Source organism: Dendropsophus ebraccatus, chromosome 1 (genome assembly GCF_027789765.1).
Source record: "Dendropsophus ebraccatus isolate aDenEbr1 chromosome 1, aDenEbr1.pat, whole genome shotgun sequence".
Classification (NCBI taxonomy): Eukaryota; Metazoa; Chordata; class Amphibia; order Anura; family Hylidae; genus Dendropsophus; species Dendropsophus ebraccatus.
In genome coordinates this window covers 186,714,407-186,741,602 of record NC_091454.1, presented here as the reverse complement: position 1 = coordinate 186,741,602, position 27,196 = coordinate 186,714,407, and the positions used below count along the sequence as shown (strand labels likewise).

The window sequence follows — 27,196 nt, the reverse complement described above, 5'->3', positions numbered from 1 at the left end:
ACACAATGCACGCTTTATTGTGTGAACTGACAGGTTCTCTGCGGCCGCTATTCAATAAATATTGGTCACATGAAAACTGATATGTAATTTTTTTCTGCGGCCAAATGGAATCACGGCCGGAGCGTATATCATGTGTAAACACTCCTGGCCCCATAGGCCAAAGGATAAAAGCGCTATAAGCCTGGGAATGGAGCGATTTTAAGGAACGTGGCTGCTGGAGAGGATGATGGCAGGGGGATGCTCAGTGTCCCTCCAGTGCTCTGTGTCCCTCAGTGTCCCCCTGCCATCATTCTCTCCAGCAGCCACAGCCGCACAGCTCTGGGAGTCGGGTCGTGACATCACCATGTTATCCAGGAAGTGAAGCCTTGATGCAGTAGTAAGTGCAGGGAAAAAAAGCACTTTATAAGCATTTCCCGTAATAAGTGTATATTGGGGATTTGTATAACTTTTGAGGGGGCAATACAATACTTTAATAAACATTTTCGCTGGACTTCTCCTTTAAGCCACACCCAAAGTCCATTTAGTAACCCCAAACTAGAATACTGTACCAACAGCTGTTATTGCATTAAGGGGAGGCCAGACAGCTAAATGACGTCTTGTTATTTTAGACTCAAAATGACGGATGTCATTTTAAACGGAGCTGAAAAACATTGTGTGAACATAGCCTATGTTTTGTGTAAATCACGGCAACAACGGACATGATTTATGTAAAACATACGTTGTGTGAACATAGCCTAATAGTGGTGCACATGGCCCCTTTTCATGTCAAAACTACAGAACTCCCCAAACCCCTTGAGGTATGGGTGCAGTCACTCCAGTCACTTTTTCTAAACAGGAAAGTAATGGTATATGTGCAAGCCATGCTTCTTCTTCCCCTGCCCCCACAATATATAGAATCCAGGAGCTATATAACTGTATATACTCATCCCCATACACTATAAGTATTGGTAATATTAGTAACTATACTCTAGGTGTTGTGTTATTCTTGCCCTATTTACATAACATTTGTATACAATGTATATATCTGGGACTATATGCTTATTTTCCCAAGAGCCTGTAAAGAATCAGGAAAACCCCTGTGTTTCCGTCCGTTTCCTGAGCTGTGCATCCTTCCTAGGTATCCAGATCTGGATGCAGAATGAATGCAGAGGGCGGCACTAGGACCGGGCGGGGGCCGTGCAGGGAGGGAGGAGGTGCAGGCTCCAGGACTAGGAGTGCAGCAGCCCCACATACAATCCGCTATATACCATCATATAGGCAGGGAGCAGCTGCAGCACCTCTCCCTATGGGACCCTGCCCCCACAACATGCAGCCTCACCCTGTCCCAGCTGCAGACTGTGTGCAAGACTTGTAGAGAAGGAGCCAGGCTGGTAGTTTCCTGGGCACAGCACTCTGGAGGTGGCATAGGATGGGCTGATAGGTGTCCCTGCCTGTCATGATGCTTGGACTGAGGAGCCCTAGTTCCCCCCTGGTTGTCTTCTCCCTCCTGTGCCTCCTAGGATGGAGCCAGTGCTGTCCTGTCCTCATCCACAGCTGTAAGTGTGTAGTGGAGCGCTCCAAGCCTGGGGTGGGCTCGTCCAGTGCCCCGAGGAAGAAGGTGGTCTGCACCAATGAGGATCTGCTGGAGGTGCCCGATCCTGCCCTGCTGCCCAACAAGACCGGCACCCTGTGAGTAGTGCATGTGCCTTATACTGCCCTGTGACTGGTACTGGGGGGCAAAGGGTTAATGGATTAGGAGATGAGATGTCGCATGTGGCTGAGTGACAGGGTGCGACTTTCCTGAAGTTTCCGAAGTCGCACAACTTTGATTCTCTCCCCATAGAAGTTTGTGGAGTTGTTCTGTGTCAGTTCTCTCAGCTCTTGTGGCTGCTGGGTGCAGTGTACCCTGCATATCCATACAGTATATACAGTATATACAGTGATCAATACATCTGAAGCCAGGGCAGATACTAGAGACTGTAAACCAGAGGAGGGGACAGGTGGTCGGTCTGAGGAGATATATACTGTCCCTCTAAGGGTACTGCTGCTGCTGCTGCTGCTGCGACTTTTTGGGTTATTGTCCATTAATCTCTGTGGGATTTATTTGTGCTTGGCTACCAACAAAAACATGTGATTTATGTATAGAGGCCTGTCTGCTTATCTTTCTCTGATATAGGGATGGATGGATACATAATAGATAGGAGATAGGTAGATAGAAGGATAGATAGAAGGATAGATAGAGAGAGAGAGAGATAGAGAGAGAGAGAGAGAGAGAGAGAGAGAGAGATAGATAGATAGATAGATAGATAGATAGATAGATAGATAGGAGATAGATAGATAGATAGATAGATAGATAGATAGATAGATAGGAGATAGATAGATAGATAGGAGATAGATAGATGACACATTGGGTACCTAACCACTACAATTTGTCCACCTCTCCATAGATATTACTGTATTACTGTGACAAATAACTAGACTGTGGCTATTTGATTGTCTGAGAAACAATACCTCTAACCTATAGAAGTCCTGTGTATCACTGTTATCTATTTTTTATGAACGGAAAGCACCGCATCTTTCAAATGTCCTGGGCATTCCCTCTGTCACAGTCTGTAAGAGTTCTACTTGCTGTCAATGAATGGGAACAGAGTACTGCTCACAGCTGAGAGTTTGCTACAGTTGTATTGAGTCTAGAATGTCTCCAGAATAAAATTGGAGAACCCCTTTTAATGGTTATCAGTTAAGAATTTCCTGCAGGACAATGCAAGTGTTATATCTGTAATATTCTAGTGTTGTATCAATAATATTCTAGTATTATATCAGTAATATCCTAGCGCGATATCAGTAATATCCTAGTGTCATATTAGTAATAGTCTAGTGTTATATCAGTAATATTCTAGTGTCATATTAGTAATAGTCTAGCATTGTGTCAGTGATATCCTAGTATTATATCAGTAATATTCTAGTTTTATATCAGTATTATTCTAGAGTTGTATCAGTGATGTTCTAGTGTTATATCCGTAATATTCTAGTGTTATATCTGTATTATTTTAGTCTTGTATCAGTATTATTCTAGTGTATCAGTGATGTTCTAGTGTTGTATCAGTAATATTCTAGTGTATCAGTGATGTTCTAGTGTTGTATCAGTAATATTCTAGTGTATCAGTGATGTTCTAGTGTTGTATCAGTAATATTCTAGTGTATCAGTGATGTTCTAGTGTTGTATCAGTAATATTCTAGTGTATCAGTGATGTTCTAGTGTTGTATCAGTAATATTCTAGTGTATCAGTAATATTCTAGTGTATCAGTGATGTTCTAGTGTTATATCCGTAATATTCTAGTGTTATATCTGTATTATTTTAGTCTTGTATCAGTAATATTCCAGTGTATCAGTGATGTTCTAGAGTTGTATCAGTGATGTTCTAGTGTTATATCTGTATTATTTTAGTCTTGTATCAGTAATATTCTAGTGTATCAGTGATGTTCTAGTGTTGTGTCAGTAATATTCTAGTGTTATATCCGTAATATTCTAGTGTTATATCTGTATTATTTTAGTCTTGTATCAGTATTATTCTAGTGTATCAGTGATGTTCTAGTGTTGTGTCAGTAATATTCTAGTGATTCGGTGATGTTCTAGTGATACTACAGTATAGTAGCGATGTGTAGAATTATTATTTATCATTCATTCATGAAGGTTGCAGTAATATAGATGCAACTCCATATTCTGTAGCAGTGTTCCCCAACATGTGGCTCTCCATGTATTGCAGAAGTACAACCCCAAGCTGGAGAGCTACAGAATGGATTTACCTCAGCATGAGGCATTGATACTGTGGAGAATTAAAGGGGCTGTCTCATCAGGATAATCTCTCCTTTAAATGAAATCTCCAAAAGATCAGCTGAAACCCCCAATGATCAACTGTTATTGCCAGGGTAAACTGCAGATGACTACTCCTCACCATTGCATTGGGCACTACTGGAGAAATATGGCTGATTTAGATAAATCGTAAACTATGTAATACATGGCATGGTGATTCCCCAAAACTGAAGGATGCTCTTTGGAGGAGGTACCAAGTAGGCAATTCCCCTTCTGAGACATCTATAAACCTGAATAGAATTGATAATAACCTTAAATAAAATATTGTGGGATTGCATAAAGGAGTTTTCCTATCTTAGTCATCCTCCATTCACAGGATAGGGGATAACTAGATGATAGCTGGGGGTCCAACCACTGGGGCCCCCTGCAATCTTGACAGTGAGGACCCGAGTCTCCCAGTAGAATAAAGTGGTGGGTTGCACATCCTGTGGATCTTCTGTGGATAATTTGCCAAGATGGGAAAACCCCTTTAAAGGGGTAATTACAAGATTAAAGCGATTGTACCAGCAGGTAAATCACTTTAAGATTTTTATATTGATAGATCGGCGCTGGAGCGGGGATGTCGGTGCCGCGGCCCTTTTTTTGAACCGCGGCCCAATTTCCGCACACAGCGTCGGTCTATTCCCGGTGACGCCCTCCCCTCTGTGATGCGGCTTCATTAGAATCAATAAAGCCCATCACAGAAGGGAAGGGTTTCGTCCCACTTCTAGTTCTTCAGGCCGAGCCAGTGACCAGGAATGGATCGGCACTGTGCGCGGGAATCAAAAAAAGGACTGCAGCATAGGTCTCTATTGATGTAAAAATCTTAAAGCGGTGTAACTTAAGGTACATTCGCTTTAAGTTGTCCTCTATCCATAGAATAAGCATTAACAAGCTGATCACTGTGGTCAACCACTGGGACCTCCACTAGTCATGAGAAAAAAGTTAAGGGAACGACAGTGCTCATGCTCAGCCACCAATATCCTCACTATGTTCAGACAGCCCATATAGAATAAATCTAGCAGTGTTTAAGCATGTGCGATGACACTCCATTTACTCAGGCAACTGACAACTGACCTCCATTATCATGAATGATGGGGTCCCAGTGGAAGGACCACCAACTTTCAGTAGTTGTACTAGGGGACAGCTTGTAATCTTGACATAACCCCTGTAAATAACATTTCCTAATACAATGTTATTAAATATATCCTCAATGGTGAAGATACTAAAGAGACCTATGAAAAAGGCAATAAATATATATTTTTTATATATATTTTTTTTGGAAGTGTCGTAGGAATATTTTACCAACGCGATCCATAATTATTTGTAAATGAAGTATTTCTTATTATGTCTTTATGTTTCCTGTTTTATCTGTCAGTGGGTCAAACATAGGCAAATACCATATACTTTAGGAGCCAGTTAGAGAATTTGTGACCTGGCATAGGTATCAAAAGAAAAAGATCCAAAAATGTATACATTTGTATTTTCTTAACACATTGGTCACTTTATTGTGGGACCCATTTTATCGCCAAAAGAAAGTATTCAGCTAGGGAAAGTGTCATTGTTTTCATTTCTATCCCCCCCCCATGACTGACGAAGAGACCACTCATAACCTGGACCCTTGGGCCAGGGCCGTATTTACCACTAGGCACCCGTGGTTTGTTTTTATTTTTTTAGTTTCCCTCCTCCCGTTTAGACTTGCCAGTAAATCTGGTGTCTTTTCCAGTGGGGTGGGGGGTATGGTGGTATTGGTCAGGTCTGGTATCGCCAATAGGTGCGTGAAGATGGGGCGTCTTCAGGTTTAGTGCCTAGGGCAGCAGCAGCTGTTAATACAGCCTTGCCTTGGGCATTGCCCTTATCCCAGATGAACTGTACAGCCTGTTTAGTAAAGCTTATAGACTTGGTTTCAAAGTTGGAGGAGGTACCTTGTTCACACCCACACAAATGCTTATGGTATACTAATGCGGTAGAACACTCTACAGATACCCATACATTACCCTAATAGCTTTGGCCAAAACAGCCAAAACCTTAAGAATATAGCTGTGCCCTGCACATTAAGTACAGGCTTGCACCAATGTCTTTATAAGTGGTGTGTCCTACAGAGGTGACGCACCTCTAAGAGCAGCCCTGGGACAAGGATCATGCTGCAGTGACCTGCTTAGACATACATGTACATAGGTTGGAGTTGTACATGGATTTGACCACAACTTATGGCTTATGAGTCCAGCAATAGGTGCGGACACATCTCTCAGGAGGGACATTCCAGACTTTGGCAGTCCTGTAATCAATAGCACACGAGAAGCTGGAATTCATTGCCATAAATATTAGCTGACACAATGTTTGCATATTTTAGTTGTGTACACATGGTCAGCACATGCTTTTATCCTGTACCAGAGGTAGGAAAATGGGGACTCTGGAGCAGCAAACGCCAGAATTATTTGACAAGCAGCTGGAACTTGGTTCTCAACAGCTGGAGCTTCACATGTCGGATAAACAGCTTCTATATACAGTGTTATTAATTGTATGTGTGATAGAAGAAGAGTGATGTATATAGATCTAAGGAAAGGGGCTCTCCAGGAATACATAAATATAGATCAAGTAACACGGTTCTATTCTTCTCTGTAATGTTATATTATATGTAGAAGAAATGGTGAAAAAAGACCACCCGGTCCATGTAATCTGTTGGGATAGATGTTTTTTATAGCTAACATTTTGGTTAGAAACCCTATGTATGGGATAGCCCAACAAGACTAAGTCTACATTACCATGCCATGTTACCCATAAGTTGGGGTATAATGCCCATCAAGCCATGACTTCAGTGTTATGCTATAGGGGAAAAACAAGTTGCAAGTACCCTTTGAACTGTATGTAATGGATCATTAGATTACTTAAAAGTTGTTTGGTCAATTACATTTTTTCCATGTAATACCACACTCCTCCTGTAGTGGCCACTGCAGGAGACTTGTGCAGTTACCTGAAGCTTCCTTGGCCAATCGCCACGGATTTCAGTAGCCAGATCTGTGGCGATCAGTGTTTGTTTTTTTTTTTTGTTTTTTTTTTTTAGAGAAGACATGGTCATTTGACCTCATACATTCAGTTTGGTACTATAGACTATAGACAATATTGGTATTGTACAAACAACCGTTATATTCACGTGAGATTAATGTAAAATTTACATAAACATCTGAAGTGTACCATAGATGTTTTCTTATCTGGCCTTTCTGAAGAATCCAGGATTACAATGTGTATGGTTGACATGGCATGTTGTACTTTATCACACTCTTTCCTTCCATGATAAAAAAAACGATCTTCTGTTTTCTTTGCCGTTATCTATGAAGACTCTCTTGTATTCTTCTTGTTCACACTTGTTGGAATATTTGTGATTTCCTTTCTGAGAATGTAATTTTCCTATCTAGTTTAGCCTAAGATAATCATAGACTTGAGAACTACATAGAGGTCAAATACTATGTTGTCTGAGCTGTAGGGTCTGTGCCAAATGGACTACACACGCTTGTAGCTACGTCTTGGTGCACCAGTAGGTTTGGATCTTTTGAGAATTTTCATTTGAAGATATTAATCAAGTTCTCCAATAAAATTCTCTGGATACCATAAAAAATAAGTCTAGTTTATTTATATGATCAGGTACAACACAGCAAGATTTCGACCCTAAGGTCTTTATCAAGCATGAGTGGTCAAGGGTTCCCCTTAAAACTATTCTTTTCACACAGTCATGTAAAAGGAAACTTTTAAAAGGAACCCTTGACCACCCATTATATGACATTGATCCTCTGTGCCATCATTGATAACTGATAGGTAAACGCACAAGGACAGAACAAAGAACACTGCAGCAGATCCACCATGTGTGCATTTACCCTTTTACTACATCATCCGCACATATGCTTCTCTTTTAAAACAGATCTCCGAATAAATTGTGTCAAGTGCTTTTTTGCGTGTGTATAGATACACAGATGGCCTGGCAAGATACATGTTTTATGAAAAAGTTAGCATACTAGAATAACAGTTAAAGGGGGATTTCCATCTCTTGTTATCAACTATCCATAGGGGATAACAAGCAGATCATGGGAAGAGGGGGGGGGGGGGGGGGTTTCCGACCACCGGTGGTACAATGACCAAGTAACCACCAAGCTTACCGCACAGGTGTGGTGATCACTGGGACATAGAGGTCCCAAGAACTGTCAAGTGTTCCATACCACCAGGAGTGAACAGCAACCACCAGACTGGATATACACATCAGTTAACTGTTTGCAGAACACTTTTTCATCCAGCAGCTACTGTATGTCTCTTGACTTTCCCATTCCCATACACATGCAGGCCTGGCCCATAAGAAGAAAAGGATTGAGTATGTTAAATCCAACTACACGACCCTTTTCTCTCCCAACATCTGCCATCGGGGCAAGAGTTGGAAGGGCCCAGTGCAAATCAGATGGCCGATCAGACCTGCCAAAATTGGTGGGTTCAGCCACCATTAATTTAATGTTTATAGGGACTTTAAGAGTTCCACTTGGAGTGTATTGTAACCACCAAGCTTATTGAACAGTTAAAGTGTCGTAGACAAATATGTCGTAGAGACATGTGAAAAGTTCCGATCGGTCAGTGGTCAGACCCAATAGACCGGTGGAATGAACAGAGAGTATTGCGTGGCTGAGTACTCCTCTGAACGGTCTCAGTGTGTGCAACCAAGATGTCCCATAGACTTACATGGCATATGGTATTTAGTGCATACTTCTCCCACCTTATTCTAGTGATTGGTTGGAGTCACATCCCAACTGATCAAAACTTTTGAAATTTCTTTTTGATTTTTTTTTTTTTTTTTAAGTGACAGGTCTTTAAATGTGAATTGTAACCAGCAAAGTCATTCGTTTGGCTTCTGTTCCAAAAATCTTTCTTGACTGTTTACATTGATAACTGATATGTAAGCACACATAGAGATGGGAATCTCATCCTCGTCATTACTGTAATAGTAAACCGAGAACATCAGGAAAGAGTGTCCCATAAGGAAAAGCAATTCATGGGAATATTGCAATATACAGTATGTATTAATACATGACCCAGTGTGACAGGCCAAGCCTCGGTGTCTATGATCGCCCCCCATGTAGTGCAGTTTTTGACATCGAAGAATTATGAAATCCTAAGAGTGATTCATGTCTTAGAGATCAGCCGTTTGCTGTTACACGGCCTGATGTATAGATGTGCAGAGCTCTGCAGATAGGTGCAGTAAGACTTTGTGTGACACATCCCGGCTCACAAAAACTCAAGTGTTTCCAGATGTAGGAGAACAGAGTCCACCAATGTGCCTTGTGTGAGCAAGTGAAATTCTATACCATGGGGGGAGAACGTCTCATTATAGAAGTATAAACTTTGTATTAGTCTTTCTTCATGCTGAAGACATGGACAGAGTCCTGTTTGTAGCCGCCATGTCAAGAGCGACTTTCCAGACGTGAACCAGGATTTCTGTTTCAGTGGAGCTTGGGATGACTTCATGGTCCAGTTAAGATGACGCTGAAAATTGTCCAACCTAGAACTGTGTATTGTGATTGTAAGACACCAGTAAGGAGGGACTGTGTTATATAACAGAAAACTTATGTGCGTTATATAGGTTGGATTCTGGCTAGTGCAGGGCATGTACATCTTGTGCAGGGCATCTTCATATACACATGTATACACAGTGGCCCCCTGCTAATAGTGACAACCGCAAATTCTCCCAAAACAGTGTTCCCACCACAGATGCCCCGCCCCCACTAAAGGGCGTTTCAGCTGCAGATCCCCTAAACAGTGTGCCATCCACACATGCCCTATAACAGTGTGCCATCCTTAGATCCCCTATAGCAGTGTGCCATATAAAGACCCCCTATAACAGTATGCCATCTCCATCCCCTATACAGTGTGCCAGCCACAGATCCCCTATAACAGTGTGCCAGCCACAGATATCCTATAACAGTGTGCCAGTCACAGATCCCCTATAACAGTGTGCCAGCCACAGATCCCCTATAACAGTGTGCCAGTCACAGACCCCGTATAACAGTGTGCCAGCCACAGATATCCTATAACAGTGTGCCAGTCACAGATCCTCTATAACAGTGTGCCAGCCACAGATATCCTATAACAGTGTGCCAGTCACAGATCCTCTATAACAGTGTGCCAGCCACAGATCCCCTATAACAGTGTGCCAGTCACAGATCCCCTATAACAGTGTGCCAGCCACAGATATCCTATAACAGTGTGCCAGTCACAGATCCCCTATAACAGTGTGCCAGCCACAGATATCCTATAACAGTGTGCCAGCCACAGATATCCTATAACAGTGTGCCAGCCACAGATCCCCTATAACAGTGTGCCAGTCACAGATATCCTATAACAGTGTGCCAGTCACAGACCCCCTATAACAGTGTGCCAGCCACAGATATCCTATAACAGTGTGCCAGTCACAGATCCTCTATAACAGTGTGCCAGCCACAGATATCCTATAACAGTGTGCCAGTCACAGATCCTCTATAACAGTGTGCCAGCCACAGATCCCCTATAACAGTGTGCCAGTCACAGACCCCCTATAACAGTGTGCCAGCCACAGATATCCTATAACAGTGTGCCAGTCACAGATCCTCTATAACAGTGTGCCAGCCACAGATATCCTATAACAGTGTGCCAGTCACAGATCCTCTATAACAGTGTGCCAGCCACAGATCCCCTATAACAGTGTGCCAGTCACAGATCCCCTATAACAGTGTGCCAGCCACAGATATCCTATAACAGTGTGCCAGTCACAGATCCCCTATAACAGTGTGCCAGCCACAGATATCCTATAACAGTGTGCCAGCCACAGATATCCTATAACAGTGTGCCAGTCACAGATCCCCTATAACAGTGTGCCAGCCACAGATATCCTATAACAGTGTGCCAGCCACAGATCCTCTATAACAGTGTGCCAGCCACAGATATCCTATAACAGTGTGCCAGCCACAGATCCTCTATAACAGTGTGCCAGCCACAGATATCCTATAACAGTGTGCCAGCCACAGATCCTCTATAACAGTGTGCCAGCCACAGATATCCTATAACAGTGTGCCAGCCACAGATCCTCTATAACAGTGTGCCCACCATAGTTTTTCTAAAATAGTGAGCCAGCCACAGATCACCTATAACAGTGAGCCATCCACAGATGCCCCTTAAAAGTGTCCCCCCATGCACACACAATCGGTTAACAATAAATGCCCCAAATACCAACTACAAATGTCCAAAAACAGATTCTACCATAAAAGTATGTCCCTTATAAATGTTCCCTATCAGAGTCTATGCCACCGATAGCCTCAACCACAAATGCTCCTTGGTTAGAGCACAGAGTACCCATTAGCTTTAATAGACCAAGTTATTGGTGTGCCTTATGCCAATATATTTTACTTGTGGTAGAAAAGTAAAGAATTCTAGATAATTCTGTCAAACAAATAAAGGCCCTATTCCACGGAACGATTATCGTTCGTATTTGGCCGATATCGGCCGCTATGGACGATAATCGTCCGGTAGAAAAGAGTGCAACGATCCGCCGACATCGTTCATGTCGGCTGATCGTTGCAGTCGCTTGTTTTTCAACATGTTGAAAAACAAGCGACTGATATAGCAGCGATCTGCTGCCGCCGCTCCGTTGAGTAGGAGCATCGGCAGCAGACGCTGCTATATCCTATGGGCTGCCCGGACGATCAGCGATCCCCCGGGCAGCCCCCCCGCAGCTCCCCGCCGCCCCCTCCCGCACTCACCCGCTCGCTGCAGCCGCGTTGAATAGCGGCGGCAGCGAGCAGGGAACGAGGAGCAAACGAGCACTGAGAGCGCTTGTTTGCTCCTCTAAACGACCTGTGGAATAGGGGCATAAGACAGACTACAGTATACATTCAGATACTTTTTTTATTAGCATTCCAACAGTGTAGTAAAGTTATTAATAGTTACTGTCATTTCAAACAACTTCCTTCCGTATACCAAAAATGACCTCTCACTCCGGAAAAAAAAAAATCTGTAAAGCCGACGGGTGCTTCTCTTACATTCAGTCTGACGTCCAATACCTGTTGTTAGGCTTAGTCTGTCTCTAGTAACAAGGAGACCAGGATGGAACACAGTAAATGAGGGCGGGGCTTAACGAGTGCACATCTTCACTGCAATAACAGACTAAAGTCTTCCTTACAACAGCAGCCTGTCGTCTGCAACCATGACAGCGGGTTATTATGGGAATGTTCTCACGGCTATAGGGAAAGAGTCCAATAAAAACATTAAATTAGGGGACTGTTGCTTCTACACTTCTCTACTATTTTCTTTAAAGCTGTTCCAAGGTGGAGCTTCACATTAAATCTACTCATGGTTTAGTTTTCATTGGGAACGCTCCACAATTAATACTTATGACTGGGAATTTGTGTAAGCTGATTTATGTTGGCAAATCTTAACTTAAAATGTGCAGCCTTGCAATTCCCTTGTACTTTTCTGATGTGGAAACCCAGCATGCAATTTACTATGAACATTCTGCATTTAATCCTCAGTCAGCATCCCCCTCCTCCAGAACATAGCGGTGTTATTCTAGTGTTTAGCAGTGATGACTTTTCCTCATGCTGCTCTATAAATGAGAATAGTTCTGAAACTAGTGAAGACATGTGAAGGTACCGTATCAAGGAGAATGGGATCTTAATGTGCTTTACAAATAGTTTATTGCTTCCAGGTCAAGGGTTAGGTCGGAGAGGGTGAAGAACTGAAGTATATACAGCTGTTGTGGAGTCTGTGGCCTGAGCATTTCTATAGGGCATGTCTATGGGTAGTGCCTTCCATCCATCTTTACATAAAAGTGACCAGCAGGAGGGCACAGTGATATATTCTCTAGTACAGTGGTGGATTTTGTCATCAGCCATGGAAAATATGACATTTATGTGTAGAACCTGAGAAGTTTCTTACCGTCTCCCATTCTCTGTAGTATCCAATGTGAGGAATCATACGTTGGGTTCTTTACCATGTGGCCACCTAATTTCTGCTGTTTTGGATGAAATAATGGGCGTAGCAACTTTTTAAGCATGGGGCGACGGCCAGCATACTTTCTCTATTGTTCTAGTTGAAAGACAAGGATGAGCTGACATTATGTATGACGGCTGATCATTGGCGTTTAACAGGAGCTATTACACCAAGCGATTATTGGCTGTAATGACCGATAATCGGGAAAATACTGTTAATAATCACTTGGTGTAACAGGGCCTTAAAGGGGTACTCCGGCGCTGATAAGAAAAAAAAACAATCAAACATAGTTTTTACATTTACCATCCCTCCACAGTCTGCCTCCGTTTGAATTTCCCGATGTTTGCAGGTCCCTGAAGCTCCAGTTGGTGGCTTCATTTTTTCTTTACTTCCTGGTTTGGGCTTTCCCATGATGCACTTTGTCTCATGTGATGTCTAACTGACTCTGTAAAACTGTTAGATGGCTTACATCTTCAGCCAATCAAAGCTGAGCAACCTGTGTCATCTGACAAAGGGAGGCTGGTTTAACAGGGCTTAGACCCGCCTCCCTCTTGATGATGTCATTGTCACAAAATGGCTGCCACAGAGCAGCCTGGGGTCAGCAGTTATTAGGTAAGAATGAGTTTACTTCACTTCCTGGTGGGGGGTTGAGGGGGAAAAAGATAGGGATGGGGGGCAGATAGGTGATTAAAGCATATTACAAAGTTACTAAGTTTTCAATTACTAAAGCTTTTCACTGGAATACCCCTTTAAGGATGATAGAAGGCCAAGGAATGGGTGCTTAAAGTGACTGTACCACCAGGCCCAGGCTGAAGCACTGGAGGGGGGCCGACCCACCCCCCAGTGGGAAGAAACCCCAGCCCCTCCATGACGTGACTCCATTAGAATCAATGGAACCCTATCATAGAGGGGCTGGGGTTTCCTCCCACTAAGCGTGGGTCGGCCCGCCTCCAATGCTTCAGCCTGGGCCTGGTGGTACAGTCACTTTTACTTACTCACCATTAGCTTTGAGCAGTGGAGTCCATATGGTAAAACATATGCACTGTGATGACTTATGGTGTGTTTACACAGACAGATTTATCTGACAGATTTTTGGAGCCAAAGCCAGGAACAAACAATAAACCGAGAACATGTCATAAAGAAAAGACTGAGATTTCTCCATTTCTGGCTTTGGCTACAAATATCTGATAAATCTGTCTGTGTAAACACACCAGTATAGGTGTTTTCCCACCATAGGAATTAGTGGAATATCAATAGGACACAGTGGGGTCATTGTTCAAAATTAATTGGTTATATGATAAGTAGAGTTTGTCAAATTAACCAGATTGACAGCAATCCGGACAAGTGTTAAGCGAGCACTAAAATGCTTAAGTGTTCCACTCAAGTATCGAACCCCATTGAGAACAGTGGGAGAGTCTAGCACTTCATCCCTACATGGAACGAAATATGCAAAAAATAGAACAAAAATATGCAATAGGTCACTGCAAGACCTTTTGGCGGCATAGCGCTGGAGTTCTAATGTGTCTTACAGTATCCCAAACAGCACAAGGTGCATAGTGCTCCATCACTCAGCACTAATCCTAACCCATCATAATAGGCATGTTTACCTCAGTACTGGTCCGGCACCTCTCTCCATAAGGTTTTATAGTCCAACTATTTTACTGTAGATCAAATTAGGATTAATTAATCTATTTGACTATAAAATTGGTTTTAGGGAGCAAAAAGCTTAGTTTATTAAAAACAATTTGCATTGTTTGTTTCCATTGTTCTCCTCCAATATAACACGATGGACACCAAAGACACTGGACAGGTCCCGTTGAGTTGGGTTTCTATTATGTTGTTTATCATTTTACTGGACAAAACGACACAAATAAGTGTTTTTTTTTTACAGAATTTGCAGTGCAGATGTGAACAGAGCCTTACTTGACATATACATTTCGATGCTATGAACAATGCTAGGTGATCAATATGCAGTGTCAGCCAATCTGCTGTATGTGAACTATATCACAAGGTCTCAACTTCCTTAACCTATTTGGACTCTATGAGATGCCCATTAGACTACAGAGGCCACTAGTTACTCCTACATGAGCCCTTTCCTTCACATCTCATAGACCGTGAAGGGTTGGTCAGGGTCAGATCACTGTTGGCGGAGGCCTCCTCCTCAGTAGCAGTGTCATATATCACATGGATAAATTCAGCAGGACATAAACATTAGATAGGCTGGAGTTAAAAAGAAGGTTCAACAGCACTGTGGGTCCCTTGTTTAACCGATTGTGGCCCACTGGGAAACCCACAACCCTGAGTGGGTATATTAAACTTGTATAGAGAGAGTCCAACAGCATCCAGGGGTAATCTTCTAAATAATTTATTGGACACCAAGTCTACATTGATACGTATTCATGTAGACTTGGTGTCCAATAAATTCTTTGGAAGATTACCCCAGGATGCTGTTGGACTCTCTCTATACAATAAACATTGGATAGTCATAGGTATATCCCACTGACAGTAAAGGCCCTATTACACCAAGCAATTATCAGCCGTGACGGACAATAACCGATTAGTGTAATAGCTCCTGTTGAAAGGTTAACGGTTAACCGACATGCACAATGTTGGCTAATCCTTGTATCTCAACATGTTGAAAACCGCTCAATGATCACGGCTGTTGCTCGGTGTAATAAAGCAGCAGACTGCTGCTATCTCCTATGGGCTCCCTGAACATTCTGGGAGCACATCCCCCAGTTTCCCGGGTCCCCCGACGTCTGACCTGCTTGCTGTCGGTGTGTGCAATAGCGCCGTCAGCGAGCAGGGAACAAGGAGCAAGCGAACGCTAATCTGACAGGTTGGCGCTCGCTTGCTCCTCACCATCGGCCTGTGTAATAGGGTTCTAAGTGGATGAGGGCGTCTGCTCTGTCTCCTGATATGTGCTGGGGCTATTCTTTACTTGCATCACCAGAATATACTGCACTGGAGGCCAAAAAGGATTGGTGGAGATCATCTACCATCTTGGATCTGATGACATTTGCCCTTTTATTTGGCACTGACTTGGTATCATTATGAAAACCCTGCGGCCTATATTGTTGTCTACTTTCCTTCCATGGTGCGTTTCCTTATTTTGCTTCCCTTCTCCTGAATCATCCTCATCCCTTTCTTTGTTATCTGGCCTCTCGGCTTCTCCAGCCCTCTGACTTCCTCCAATGTCTTTGTTTATTCTTCATTATTTTCTTACATATAACCCGGCATTAGACCTCTCTGGCATCGAAATGGTTTATTAAATATCTACATGGGGGAGTGCGAGATCCACGGGCCCTGCGAAATGATCTCCGTAAAAACAACAGGCGCTTAGACGCTCCCGGAAAGGTACAGAACGGAAAATGTCTCTGAACGAGAGCTGTTTATTTTCATTTCTCTCTGTGCCTGGGCAGAGTTTGCTATTCCAGGCTGTAACAGGAGACCCTGCTTCCTTCAGCCTCCAAAAATGAAGTTTTTTTTTTATATATATGTAGAAACACAAAAGTCAGTGTAATATTCATTTCACCAAAGATACTTTTCAGGCTGGGCTGACACTTGTGGTTTTCTACAATGGATCCAATCTGATTGGAAACTGATGTATAAAATGTTATCTCCTCTTATATCCTGTTCTATTATAAGACCCTGGGCGCAGAACTGAGCGGTTATGTAAACTGAAAAGAGATCATTTGTGCTCCAAGGACTTTTCCAGTCTGGACTAAACATTCGTAGACATTGGCGTTAGATACGGCTAGATTTGTAGGGGATGCGGATTGGCTGATTCCGGATATAAGGGTCTGTATTTCACTGGGTCCCCTATGTCCATCCCACCTTGCTTGAGTAAGTATACAGCATACTTAAAGAGGAACTCTGACAAAATATTTTTTTTTGTCTTTCAAATCAAGTGGTGTCAGAAAGTTATATAGATTTGTAATTTACTACTATTTAAAAATAGTCCTTGTACATTAGATGATCTTTGACGCAAGCGTCGATCATTGAGATCAGCGCTTGCATTGCCTTTACATGGCACAACTAATCGAGCGGCTGGGCTGCACCAATGATCCCTGTATTATTCATGTCGCCATTTACCACATACCTCCCCTGTTTATACAGGAAGATGTGCAAGCGGTAAACAATTATCAGCCGAAAGAGCATTTCTAGCAACACTCATATTTAGGACCCTTAGGATGTCATCAGTCACTGATCTCAGATACCCCTACCAATACGCTGGTCAATGCCCACACAACACAATGAATGGGGCCAAAAGCAGTTGCTTCCTGTCATTGTGTAGTGGTCGGACCTGGTTACTGCAGCTGAAGTGAACAGGAGCTGATCTGCAGTTACACAGTGAACAGACTGATCGGCAGGGGTGCCAGGTCTCACCACTCTGCTGATCAGTGACTGATGACCCATTCTGTTTTGCCATGAAAAACCCTTTAGGGTGCCTTCACACCTACCGGATCCATAGCGGGTCTCACTTCTGCGGATTTGAAGCGAGAACCGCTGCGGATCCGATATCATTCACCCCTATGATAGCACATATTCGCAGCGGGATTAACATCCCGCTGTGAATATGTGCTTTAACCCCTCGATATCCGCAGCCCCGCTGCCGCATTAGCCCATCCTCGGCCGCATCCCGGCCGCATCCCCCCATCTCCGGCCGCATCCCCCCATCCCCCCGCGGCATCCAGCAGCCCACATCCCGGCCGCATCCTGCAGCCCGCTGCCGAGAGAATAACGTACACCTGCTCGGCGGGGCGGCTGCAGTGAGGCTCCCGGCTCTGGTCCTGCTCATTAGCGGGACCGGAGACGGGAGCCTCACTGCAGCCACGCCGCCGAGCAGGTACTTTATGCTCTCGGTAGTGGGCTGCAGGATGCGGCCGGGGATAGGGGATGCGGGCTGCTGGATGCGGCGGGGGATGCGGCGGCGGGGCTGCGGACAGCGAGGGGTTAAAGCACATATTCACAGCGGGATGTTACTCCTGCTGCGAATATGTGCTATCATAGGGGTAAATGGTACCAGATCCGCAGCGGTTCTCGCTTCGAATCCGCAGAAGTGAGATCCGCTGTGGATCCGGTAGGTATGAAGGCACCCTTAAATTGGCTGTACACATTAGACGAATGAGTGTTTAACCCGCCATTTGAATGTATAAGAGGGCTACCAACTCTCCTCAACATTTGTCAGTTCTTGAGATAAACTTGCCAGCTGTGGTTTTATCCCCTTTCGCCATAGAGAACATATGCAAGCGTCCATGTGTATGGGGAGTTAAGAGGTGTAATTGTCAAGTATGCACGACTTGCCTACTATACCATACAACTTGTGTATCTGCACTTTCTGAGGCTAGATTCACACTATGTAAAAACAATGGCCGTATTTCATGTAGTATTGTTGTGTTCTCGAAACGGCCATTGTTTGCACAAGTCCATTGTTAATAAATACACCCATAAATGGGGGAGATTTATCAAACATGGTGTAAAGTGAATCTGGCTCAGTTGCCCCTAGCAACCAATCAGATTCCACTTTTCATTCCTCACAGACTCTTTGGAAAATGAAAGGTGGAATCTGATTGGTTGCTAGGGGCAACTGAGCCAGTTTCACTTTACACCATATTTGATAAATCTCCCCCATTGTTTTTACATAGTGTAAACCTAGCCTGAGGCTATGTTCACGCGGCGAATGAGAGCGGCCGGGTCACAGAACAGCCGGTCTCTGCAAAGATCATCCCGGCCGGAACTGCATTACCGGCCAGATGATCTTTCCGGCCGCAATGTTCTGATGCGGGCGCATCAGCCCGCGCCCGCATCAGAACTATCATAGCACACAATGAAGCAAGTGGCCGGAGCCGCTCGCTTCATTGTGTGAACTGACAGGTCTTTCTGCAGCCGCAATTCACTGAATTGCGGCCGTAGAAAACTGACATGACAGTTCTTTGCGGCGCCACATGGGATCCCGGCCGGAATCCCATAGAAGAATAGGCAGTGTTTCACACCGTACAAAGTAATTTTACGCTGTGTGAACATAGCCTAAAAGTTATGGTATATGAAGCTGTCTTGGCGTTTCGGATCATAGCCAGCATTTTTCTTCTTTATTTTGCGTTCCCAAGTAACGCTTGTTTTTTTTTCTATTATTATTTTTCCACCTTTCCTTTTAAGTCCAGGGAAAAGTGAGCAGGGCAGGAGAGCTGTTAAATCCGAGGCAGGGGTCAAGCTCATTTGGCGTGGTGGGAGCTGCTATGTAAAGAGTACAAGGCAAGGGTAACACACTTCACCCCGACACAGGGGTTCAAAAGGGGATTAGCAAGGAATGACATTTGTATCTACCCTTGAAAGAGGGAGCCTCCCTCAATCCAAACAACATGAATGGAAACTCAATAGGATTACGGCCATGATTAAGAGACCATTACATGCTCAAAGCCAGGAATTTACAATGCAGGCTGAATGCTGATATTAACCCCTCTTCTAGTACATTGATGGTTAGGCGGTGGTAAGTGCAAATGATTTTCATGCCTTCTATTGTAAATAGATGGGCAAAGTTAATGATCCTTATTTTATCTCCATTAATAGGAAATGTTAAGCATTCTTGTTTTTCCCTATAACAGTTGACAGCTGATGATAAGTGACTAGCTGCAACCTATAGGGAAACCTGGTAACTAATGTTCCATTTCCCTACAGCGCCCCCCACAGTGAGAATGAAGAATTACACAATTCTGAAATCGGTGGGCAATGCTTATTGTTTCTAAAAGCCAAGTTGAGCACATACAACAATTGACTCAGAAATCCTTATTAGTGTATATATTGAACTGTGATGAACTGTGTTTGGGCAATAAATTATAAAATAATAACATTCCGCTCATCCTTCTGTTTTCTCATTGCCCGCTAAAAAAAATTGTCTTCTGTGGGATGCTGTAACTCAGTAACAAATTCGACTGGTCAAAATATAACAACCTGAGCTTCACTAATTGTAGTCACCTTTCCTGGGTTCTTATACACAGACACCCCCAGGACTTAAGGTAGGTATTGTCTAACAACCAATCACTAGAGCGTATAGATGCATTGTGTCCGGCGGAGTGGACCTTGGAGCTCCCTGCATCATGATTAATTTTGATGTCGGCATCTCCGATACTGTTTAAATGTTCGCGCTTGTGTACTGACACTGTCAGATACTTTCTGCCTGGTTTCCCCATGTATTATAGTTGATCACTGGGGGTTCCAGCAAGATGACACTTTATTATCATCATATCTTCAAGAGACCCTTGTAGCAAGTTGGGGTTGTCCCAGACAGAACACCCCTTTAAGAGACATGTAGGGAGTAGACAATTGAAGGTTAAAAAAAATGCAGAAACATAACTTTTAACTGCGGTACACTCACTGTTTTCTCAAACTTTAAAGGGTCCAGCCACGGCAATAAACTTAGTTTCACCCTCTCAATCCACCATCTTGTACGTAATCCTCTTTTCAAGTATGATCTCTAGGTATCTATGTCTCTGCAGAGAATAATAATTTATTACCTGTAGCAGTGACCCCTGACCTGCTATGTAACTGATCTATGGTGACTTAGGCCTGACCAGATCCTGATAATGTGTTCAGCAGATGGATCCACATAGCACATCATAGTGAATGGAGGAGGGTGAAGAGAGATAAACTGTTCAGGGAGGGGCACACATGAGAGGTATTAGAGGACACCAAGAAGGAATTTGTCTTCTATAAACATTCCGTATAACTGGCACAAATGTTCTTGTTCTGGACATATTGTTGAGTTTAGGATGTACCTGCCACTTTATCGCTGTAAAGACCTGAGCAAAAAAAGTTGGTTTGGAAACTGCAGTTTTCTCTTAAGCATACTAACTGCTTACTATAATAACATGTGAAAGAAACCAAAGCCAATGTGCAGTACTCTAAAACCTCCCATCTATCAGCCAACCATGCCAATATTGGTGGGAGCAACAGGCCATCTGTGGTGGGCCTCCATCTCTTGAAATAGAAGAGAATCAGGCATGATGAACTTTAATTTCCAATCTGATTTCTACTTAGCGAGATGAGCCACCCCAATAGGAGTTTTGCAGCAACATATCCCCTTCTCCCCATTCCAGATACATGGATGCTACCTTAACTGATTTCTAGAATTATGGTTCTTTTATATCAGAATTAAAAGGAACAGACTAAAAGGGCGAAAGAATGTGGCAAATAAAAGACATCAGTGGTATCCAGCTCATTTAGTTTGGAGAATTTTTTTTTTGGTGTACGAGCAATTTTCTATTAATACAGACCCTAATTTACACTCCCACTTAGAGTGTTGGTCATTCTTGAGCTGACCTGACATATAATATAAAAGGTCAAGGTCATTACTGTATAAGGTCGCCATACTGTTTAATGCGTGTGAAAGTCCTGCACCCCCTATATATGTTTAGCCTTGCAGTCTATGCAATGGTGCTGTTATGTTGGCCTGGCACACCCTACATAAGGTCATGGTGATGACCTATCACACCCTCTTCAAGGTCATGGCTGTGGTAACCTATCCAGCTGTATTATATTCGTATGCTGACCCAGCAGGCTTTATTTCAGGTCATCTCTATGCTGAGTGTGCACTCTCCGGATTGGGTCATAACAGCTTTCAGCTCTCCTGGGGTGACTCGGAATCTAAGTCACATTCCACAGCAGATCCACATGCGTGTTTGAAACAGGTCCAGGGTTTTTTTACAGACCTTTTCTTTTTCCTTTCTGCACAAAGAAAGAAACAAATATTCCTAAAGTCGTGCGGGATAACAATTTTTTGTTCTTATATACAGGATTTAATAGGACCCAGAAAAGCAGAGTGTGTTCTGCCCGCAGGGGCTTACAATCTACCAAGGAAAGTAGATGAGACAGTGGGTAAGGATAGAAAGAGTATTGTGGGGTACAAGAGGGTTTGTTAGGTTTCTTTGGAAGGGGTGGGTGGTGGGAAATATATAGGTGTAGTGGGGTGGCGAGCAGGAGGGCAAAGGGCACATTGGGGAAATCTTGGAAAAAAATATTGTGATGAGAAAACAAGAGACGAACGAAGAACTTCTTGCAAGGACCAAAGAATATGTGTAGGAAAGTAGTGAAAGGGAAGAGCAAAGATTTATGAAGCTGACGGCCTTGTTATGTAGTGTTGAGCAGAGAGGCTGAACTGTTCGTGTTCGGTTTCAGCCTATGACTATGTTCACACAAGTTTTTTTTTTAAGTAAAAAACAGACGCTTTTGAATCAGCGTCCTTTCTTTACTGCAGGGGTGGCATTGCATTGAAGTTAATGCAATGCCGCCCACTGTGTTCACACAGCATTATGTTCTAAACAACGGGCGTTAAAATAATGTTCATGCCTATTATTTCAGGACGCTTTTCAATGAACAGCGTCTGGAAATAAAAGCTGTTCGCACAATGTAATGTGCGGCGGTGGCTGCACTTTGCATTGAAGTGAATAGTTAAATGATTTGCAGGCACACCCAATGGTGCCCACAAGTCAGTTGTAAAAAAAGAATGTTCCTGCAGCCGATACAGAGTTATCAGCTGCAGGAACATGCAGAATGCAACCCAGTGGTCAGCAGTTCAAGAGCTTTTGTTGCTATGCAACGGGCGCTGTTAAATGAAGTGTGAACATAGCCTATGGATTGATTCATGTATTCCAGGACACTAGGGCAACATTCAACCTCTGAAGCCAAAGGGAGTCAAATGCAGAGCGTTCGGTTTCGGAGAATGTTGCTGAACCTGAACACTTCGGCCTAACACTACTTTTATGTAATTTCCAAAGTTTTGAAATGTTAGCACTGTATTAGCATTTCCATTTGTAGTACTGAAGCATACACTGATCAGTCATAACATTAAAAACACCTGCCATATATAAGAAAACAGCTTTGAGCCATTGAGGCGTGGACTCCACTGGGCCTTTGAAGGTGTGATATGGTATCTGGCACTAAGATGTTAGCACCAGATCCTTTACGCCCTATGAGTTAAGGCCCTATTCCACGGAACGATTATCTTTCATAAACTCGCTCCAACGACTGCTCGTTAACGATAATCGCTTCGTGGAATTGGTGTAAACGAGCGAACGACAAAGGCAAAATTGTTATACTGTCGTTCAAAATTGTTTTTCAGCATGTCGAAAAAAAGTAGTTGGACTTTGAAAGATAATTCGCTAATCGGTTCGTAAAATTAGAAATCTTTCAGTCGTTCGTAAAAAGGTTTTAAAAAAGTAGGTGTGTCGTATGGTCATGATCACCCCGGCGAACGTTTTAAACAACCATGTAACGACCGCAAAATAATCGTTACACTACATATATTGTTCACGTTATGTGTTATCGTTTGCTAAAAAGAATCGTTTAGTGATCGTTAACGAGCGGTTGTTGGAGCGAGTTTATGAACGATAATCGTTCCGTGGAATAGGGGTATTATGATGAGACCTCAATGGATCAGACAAATTCTTTTAGCACATCTCACTTAGGTTTAAGGGGATGGAGATCTGGGGTATCTGATGCCCAAGTCAATATCTTGAACTCTTTGTCAAGGTCCTTAATCCATTCCCTAATAATGTTGTAGTGTGGTAATGGCATTATCCTGCTGACAGAGAATACTGCCATTAAGGAATAGCACTGTCATGAAGGGGTGCACTAGATCTGCAACAATGTTTCGGTAGCTGATACTGCCTCTACCAGCTTGTCTTCTTCCCATAGTTTACATTTTTGCATCCAGATGGCATTTATTTTCCAGGTAAATGACACACATACACCCAGCAGTATTGGAGATGGTCCGACCCAGTCAGCTAACTAGCATGGTTTGGGCTTTCAAAATACTTACACTTGCCCATTTTTCCGTTCACTTTGTGCCTAATGCTTCCGACCCATTGCCAGATCACAAGACAATGAATTTCATTCACATTACCTATTGTTTTTATTTGTTATGGATAGTCATTCATCTAGTCTGGGTTGGAATACCTTTGTGAGCATACTATGAAGTAGATGTAGAAATGCTGAAGGATCTGGGGCATTGGCTACAAGCTGAAAAAAGTACACAGGGGAAGATCCCTATTGACTAGGTATATGTTCTGGCCAAATACTCTGACTGTCAACATCCCAATTTTTCATATGATCCAGTTAGGCCCCTTTCATGCCACGTTTATTGGCATTTAGTTGACGAGTACGTTTATGAGAGTTTTCCAAGAAAAACATATACTCAACTGTATGTAAAAACATATGTGACTGTACGGTAAACAGTTGCATATGTCTGCCATTGACTAGCGTGCACAGTATTGAAGAGCGTAGCAGACTACCCTGCTCTATAGAGCAAAAACTACGTATCCAGATGTAGAGCTGTCAGAGGGAAAAAAGCATCTAAGGAAGACCTATTATTCTCGGTGGGAACTATGTAGAATGGATGGAGATCTTGTTCTGCCTTACAGAGAAACCTTGCATACAATGTTTTTCTGTCCGGTGGGGCTCAGGTCATTTATATTGATGGATGGACATATGGGGCTGTCGCTTTTTGAGAGATTGAGAGAATTGATCTTCCACTTGAAGAATATAATCCTGCCCTGTACTAATGAGGGGAAAGAACCTGAAACAACTCTTTACTAATGGGTACCTCTTCCTTCTGGAACAGTTGCTGGCCCGAATAAGAGTCCCATGCTCCATGGCTCATAAAGGATTCAGTCATTGATTGAAGGGATGCCACATCCAGTAGAGGAAGCCCTTTTTTCTGGAAGAGAGTAGGGACTCTATTACACAGGCCAATTATCGCGTGGAAAATCGTTATATCGTTCGAATTTGAACGATAATCGTCCTGTGTAATTGCAAACAATGATTGAAAAATCGTTCATTTGTCGTTGATTGTTGATTTAGAACTGCCCCTAAAATCACTGTTAATCATTTGCTAATCATTCACTGTAGTTCCACATTCGTTTGCTGTAATTCCGCATTTGTTCACTAATCATTCATTGTAATTCCAAATCGTTCCGTCTTTTGCTGGAATAAGATGGAGTAAATGTTCGTAGTAATGATCGTTGTAACAATCGTAACTAACAACTAGTGTTCTGTGTATCATGGTGAACAATTTCATGTTAACGATAATCTCATTTGTGAACGTTATTTGTTAAAAATCGCTTTGTCTAACAGAACCCTAGCTTTGTACACTTTTTTTTTCCAGGGGGCATTGTATATCCAATGCGACTCCTTACCTCTTGTTCAGTACTGATCAGGGGCAGAAACCCTAAAACAGCTGTCTACCGATAGCAAACTCTTCCTTTTGGAGGAGATTCTTGGCTATCAATTCCCAATCATGTTTCAAGGCCTTGGTCAGGCATGGCCAGGGATTGGGGCACCAGAGAGCAAGCTTCTTCCTTCTGGAGGAGAGCTATTTAGCATATTTTTTTCTTTCGACCACACATTGTCTTTAAGCAAAAACTGAACCCCCTTAGACTAAGACCCCTAGCCCAAACACAATCCGTAATCCCTTACAGTATTATATAAATAAGAGTAATATGTTAGGATTATGGGAAGTTTACGTCTTTGTCTCCAGAATTCTGAGATAAGTGAATAGTAATATATTGTAGTAATAATAATAATAATAAAAAAAAATAATAACACCCCTTAGCTTTTTCGGTCGGGCCTGTCTGCTCCAGAACATATGGCTCCTTTAACAAGTCTGTACTGTTTTATCAGCAAGCCAAAACCTCTGGGGAAAGGAGAGAAAAAAAAAAGAATCCTAACCAAATAAATACAAAAGCTTCTTAACAGGAAACAGGCTGGAAAGAGTCAGGGAGACAGCAGTAAAAGGGTCTCTTTCACACAGGCCTCTTGGCTTCCCATTAGGACTGATTTGAATAAACATTGGCCTGTTTAGAAGGCTGCCTTCTCCTGAAACTCATTTCGCTGTTGAGAAGGGTCGCTTGTCTCCTTTGTGAGTCCTGGCTTATGGATGGAGCAGTCACCCCTGCTCACTTCACCGTTTAGTGGAAAGATGAAGGGATTCTTGTGTCTCAAGCTTCTATCCAGAAGTGTAATCCCAAACCGTCATGCACAGCTCTTTCCAAACTCAATTTCCTTTCTGCTCTGGCTGTCGCGATCCATAATTCATACCATGCTGCTATCTTCCAGACCAGGGATCGGCCTTCTCCGAGCCTCCTCAGTGCTCTCCATAATTGTGGAACAGGTACAATTTCTAGTAGTATGCCATGGCTTTTAAGAGGTTAAAATGATAGTTTACTACCATGAGGCTTTGTTCATACCGTGTGAAATAGGAGAAGAAAAACATATTTTTTAGTACATGGCTGAAATCATTTTAAAATACATACATGTTACACATGAATTAGAGATTTTTTTTTTACAAACCATTTTATGGTGCGTTCACACCTACAGGATCTGCAGCTGATTTTCTGCAGCAGATTTCATTTAAATAACTGAACACAGCATCAAATCTGCTGCAGATCTGCTGCAGATCCTGTAGGTGTGAACGCACCCTTAAAGTTTTTTTTTTTTTTACTTTTCGTTTTTAAGAATGAAGTCCACTATAATATGCATAGAAAACATGTAAAAAATAACAGTGTAGTATGGTTAGGGGGAGAAAAAAAACCCCCAAAAAACCACACATTCAATCATTTCATTGAAGGGAGAGATACCATTTCTTTTTAAGCCTACAACTATGTCCTTTTTGCATCTAAATGAAGCCTGCAACAGAGGCCCCAAAGTGTGAACCTAGGCAAACTTGGTCCATTTTATTCAATCTGATAGACATTGTAAGCTTACAGTTGCTTTTACGATGTAGATGGACCCCCTTTCTGAGTCGCCGTATGCTTAGATCTTCTGAGTAATAAAAACGAGATGGTGTGATATTTTGTTGACTTTTAATGGACTCTTTGGCATGAATCCAGGGTTTCCTAATTAAGGAGAAGAAGCAAAGCTGTTATTTTGACTTATAGTATCATTTAACCATATTCAGTAGTGCACAACAGTAGTACTTATAGTCTGTTTGTAGTTTATTCAATTGAATTTATATTAGATTCTTGTGTTGACTTTTTTTCCCGGTTCCAAGTATTTTCCCTATCTAGGACTCCAAAACATTTGGACTCTGCCTACTACATAATATGGACATCATTGGGGGGAAGTCTTTGGGGAAGTGACAGCACACAACTACTTCAAACTGTGACACCATATCTAGAGACCCTAAATAAAGTAATATTCTATGATGCCCATTCCTCCGAACAGGCATTAAAAGTAAACCTGTCACTAGGTTTATACTGCCTTAAATGAGGGCAGCATAAACTATTGATAAAAATGCTGAACATATCAGTGTATTACTTACACTATTCTGTTCAGCCGTTCTGCTAATATGCAGGAGAATTGGATTCTTGCCGT

At 42.7% G+C, this 27,196-nt stretch overlaps 1 protein-coding gene and 1 long non-coding RNA gene across 2 annotated transcripts in view; one reads left to right on the top strand and one right to left on the bottom strand.

Annotated features, from left to right (window-relative positions):
* The first annotated feature begins 1,224 nt into the window (after window positions 1–1,224).
* Window positions 1,225–27,196, top strand: part of ADGRA2 (adhesion G protein-coupled receptor A2) — a 127,070-nt gene continuing 101,098 nt past the window's right edge. Inside the window, exon 1 of the mRNA XM_069986822.1 lies at window positions 1,225–1,668. Within this exon, the coding sequence (XP_069842923.1) occupies window positions 1,436–1,668 (233 nt within the window). The 5' untranslated portion in view covers window positions 1,225–1,435. The remainder of the gene's footprint in view (window positions 1,669–27,196) is intronic.
* On the bottom strand, window positions 21,137–26,717 carry LOC138769702 (uncharacterized). Its single transcript, XR_011359353.1, has 3 exons — window positions 26,588–26,717; window positions 24,429–24,542; window positions 21,137–21,553 (listed from the first exon to the last, which is right to left on the bottom strand). It is a non-coding gene; the product is annotated as an uncharacterized lncRNA (long non-coding RNA).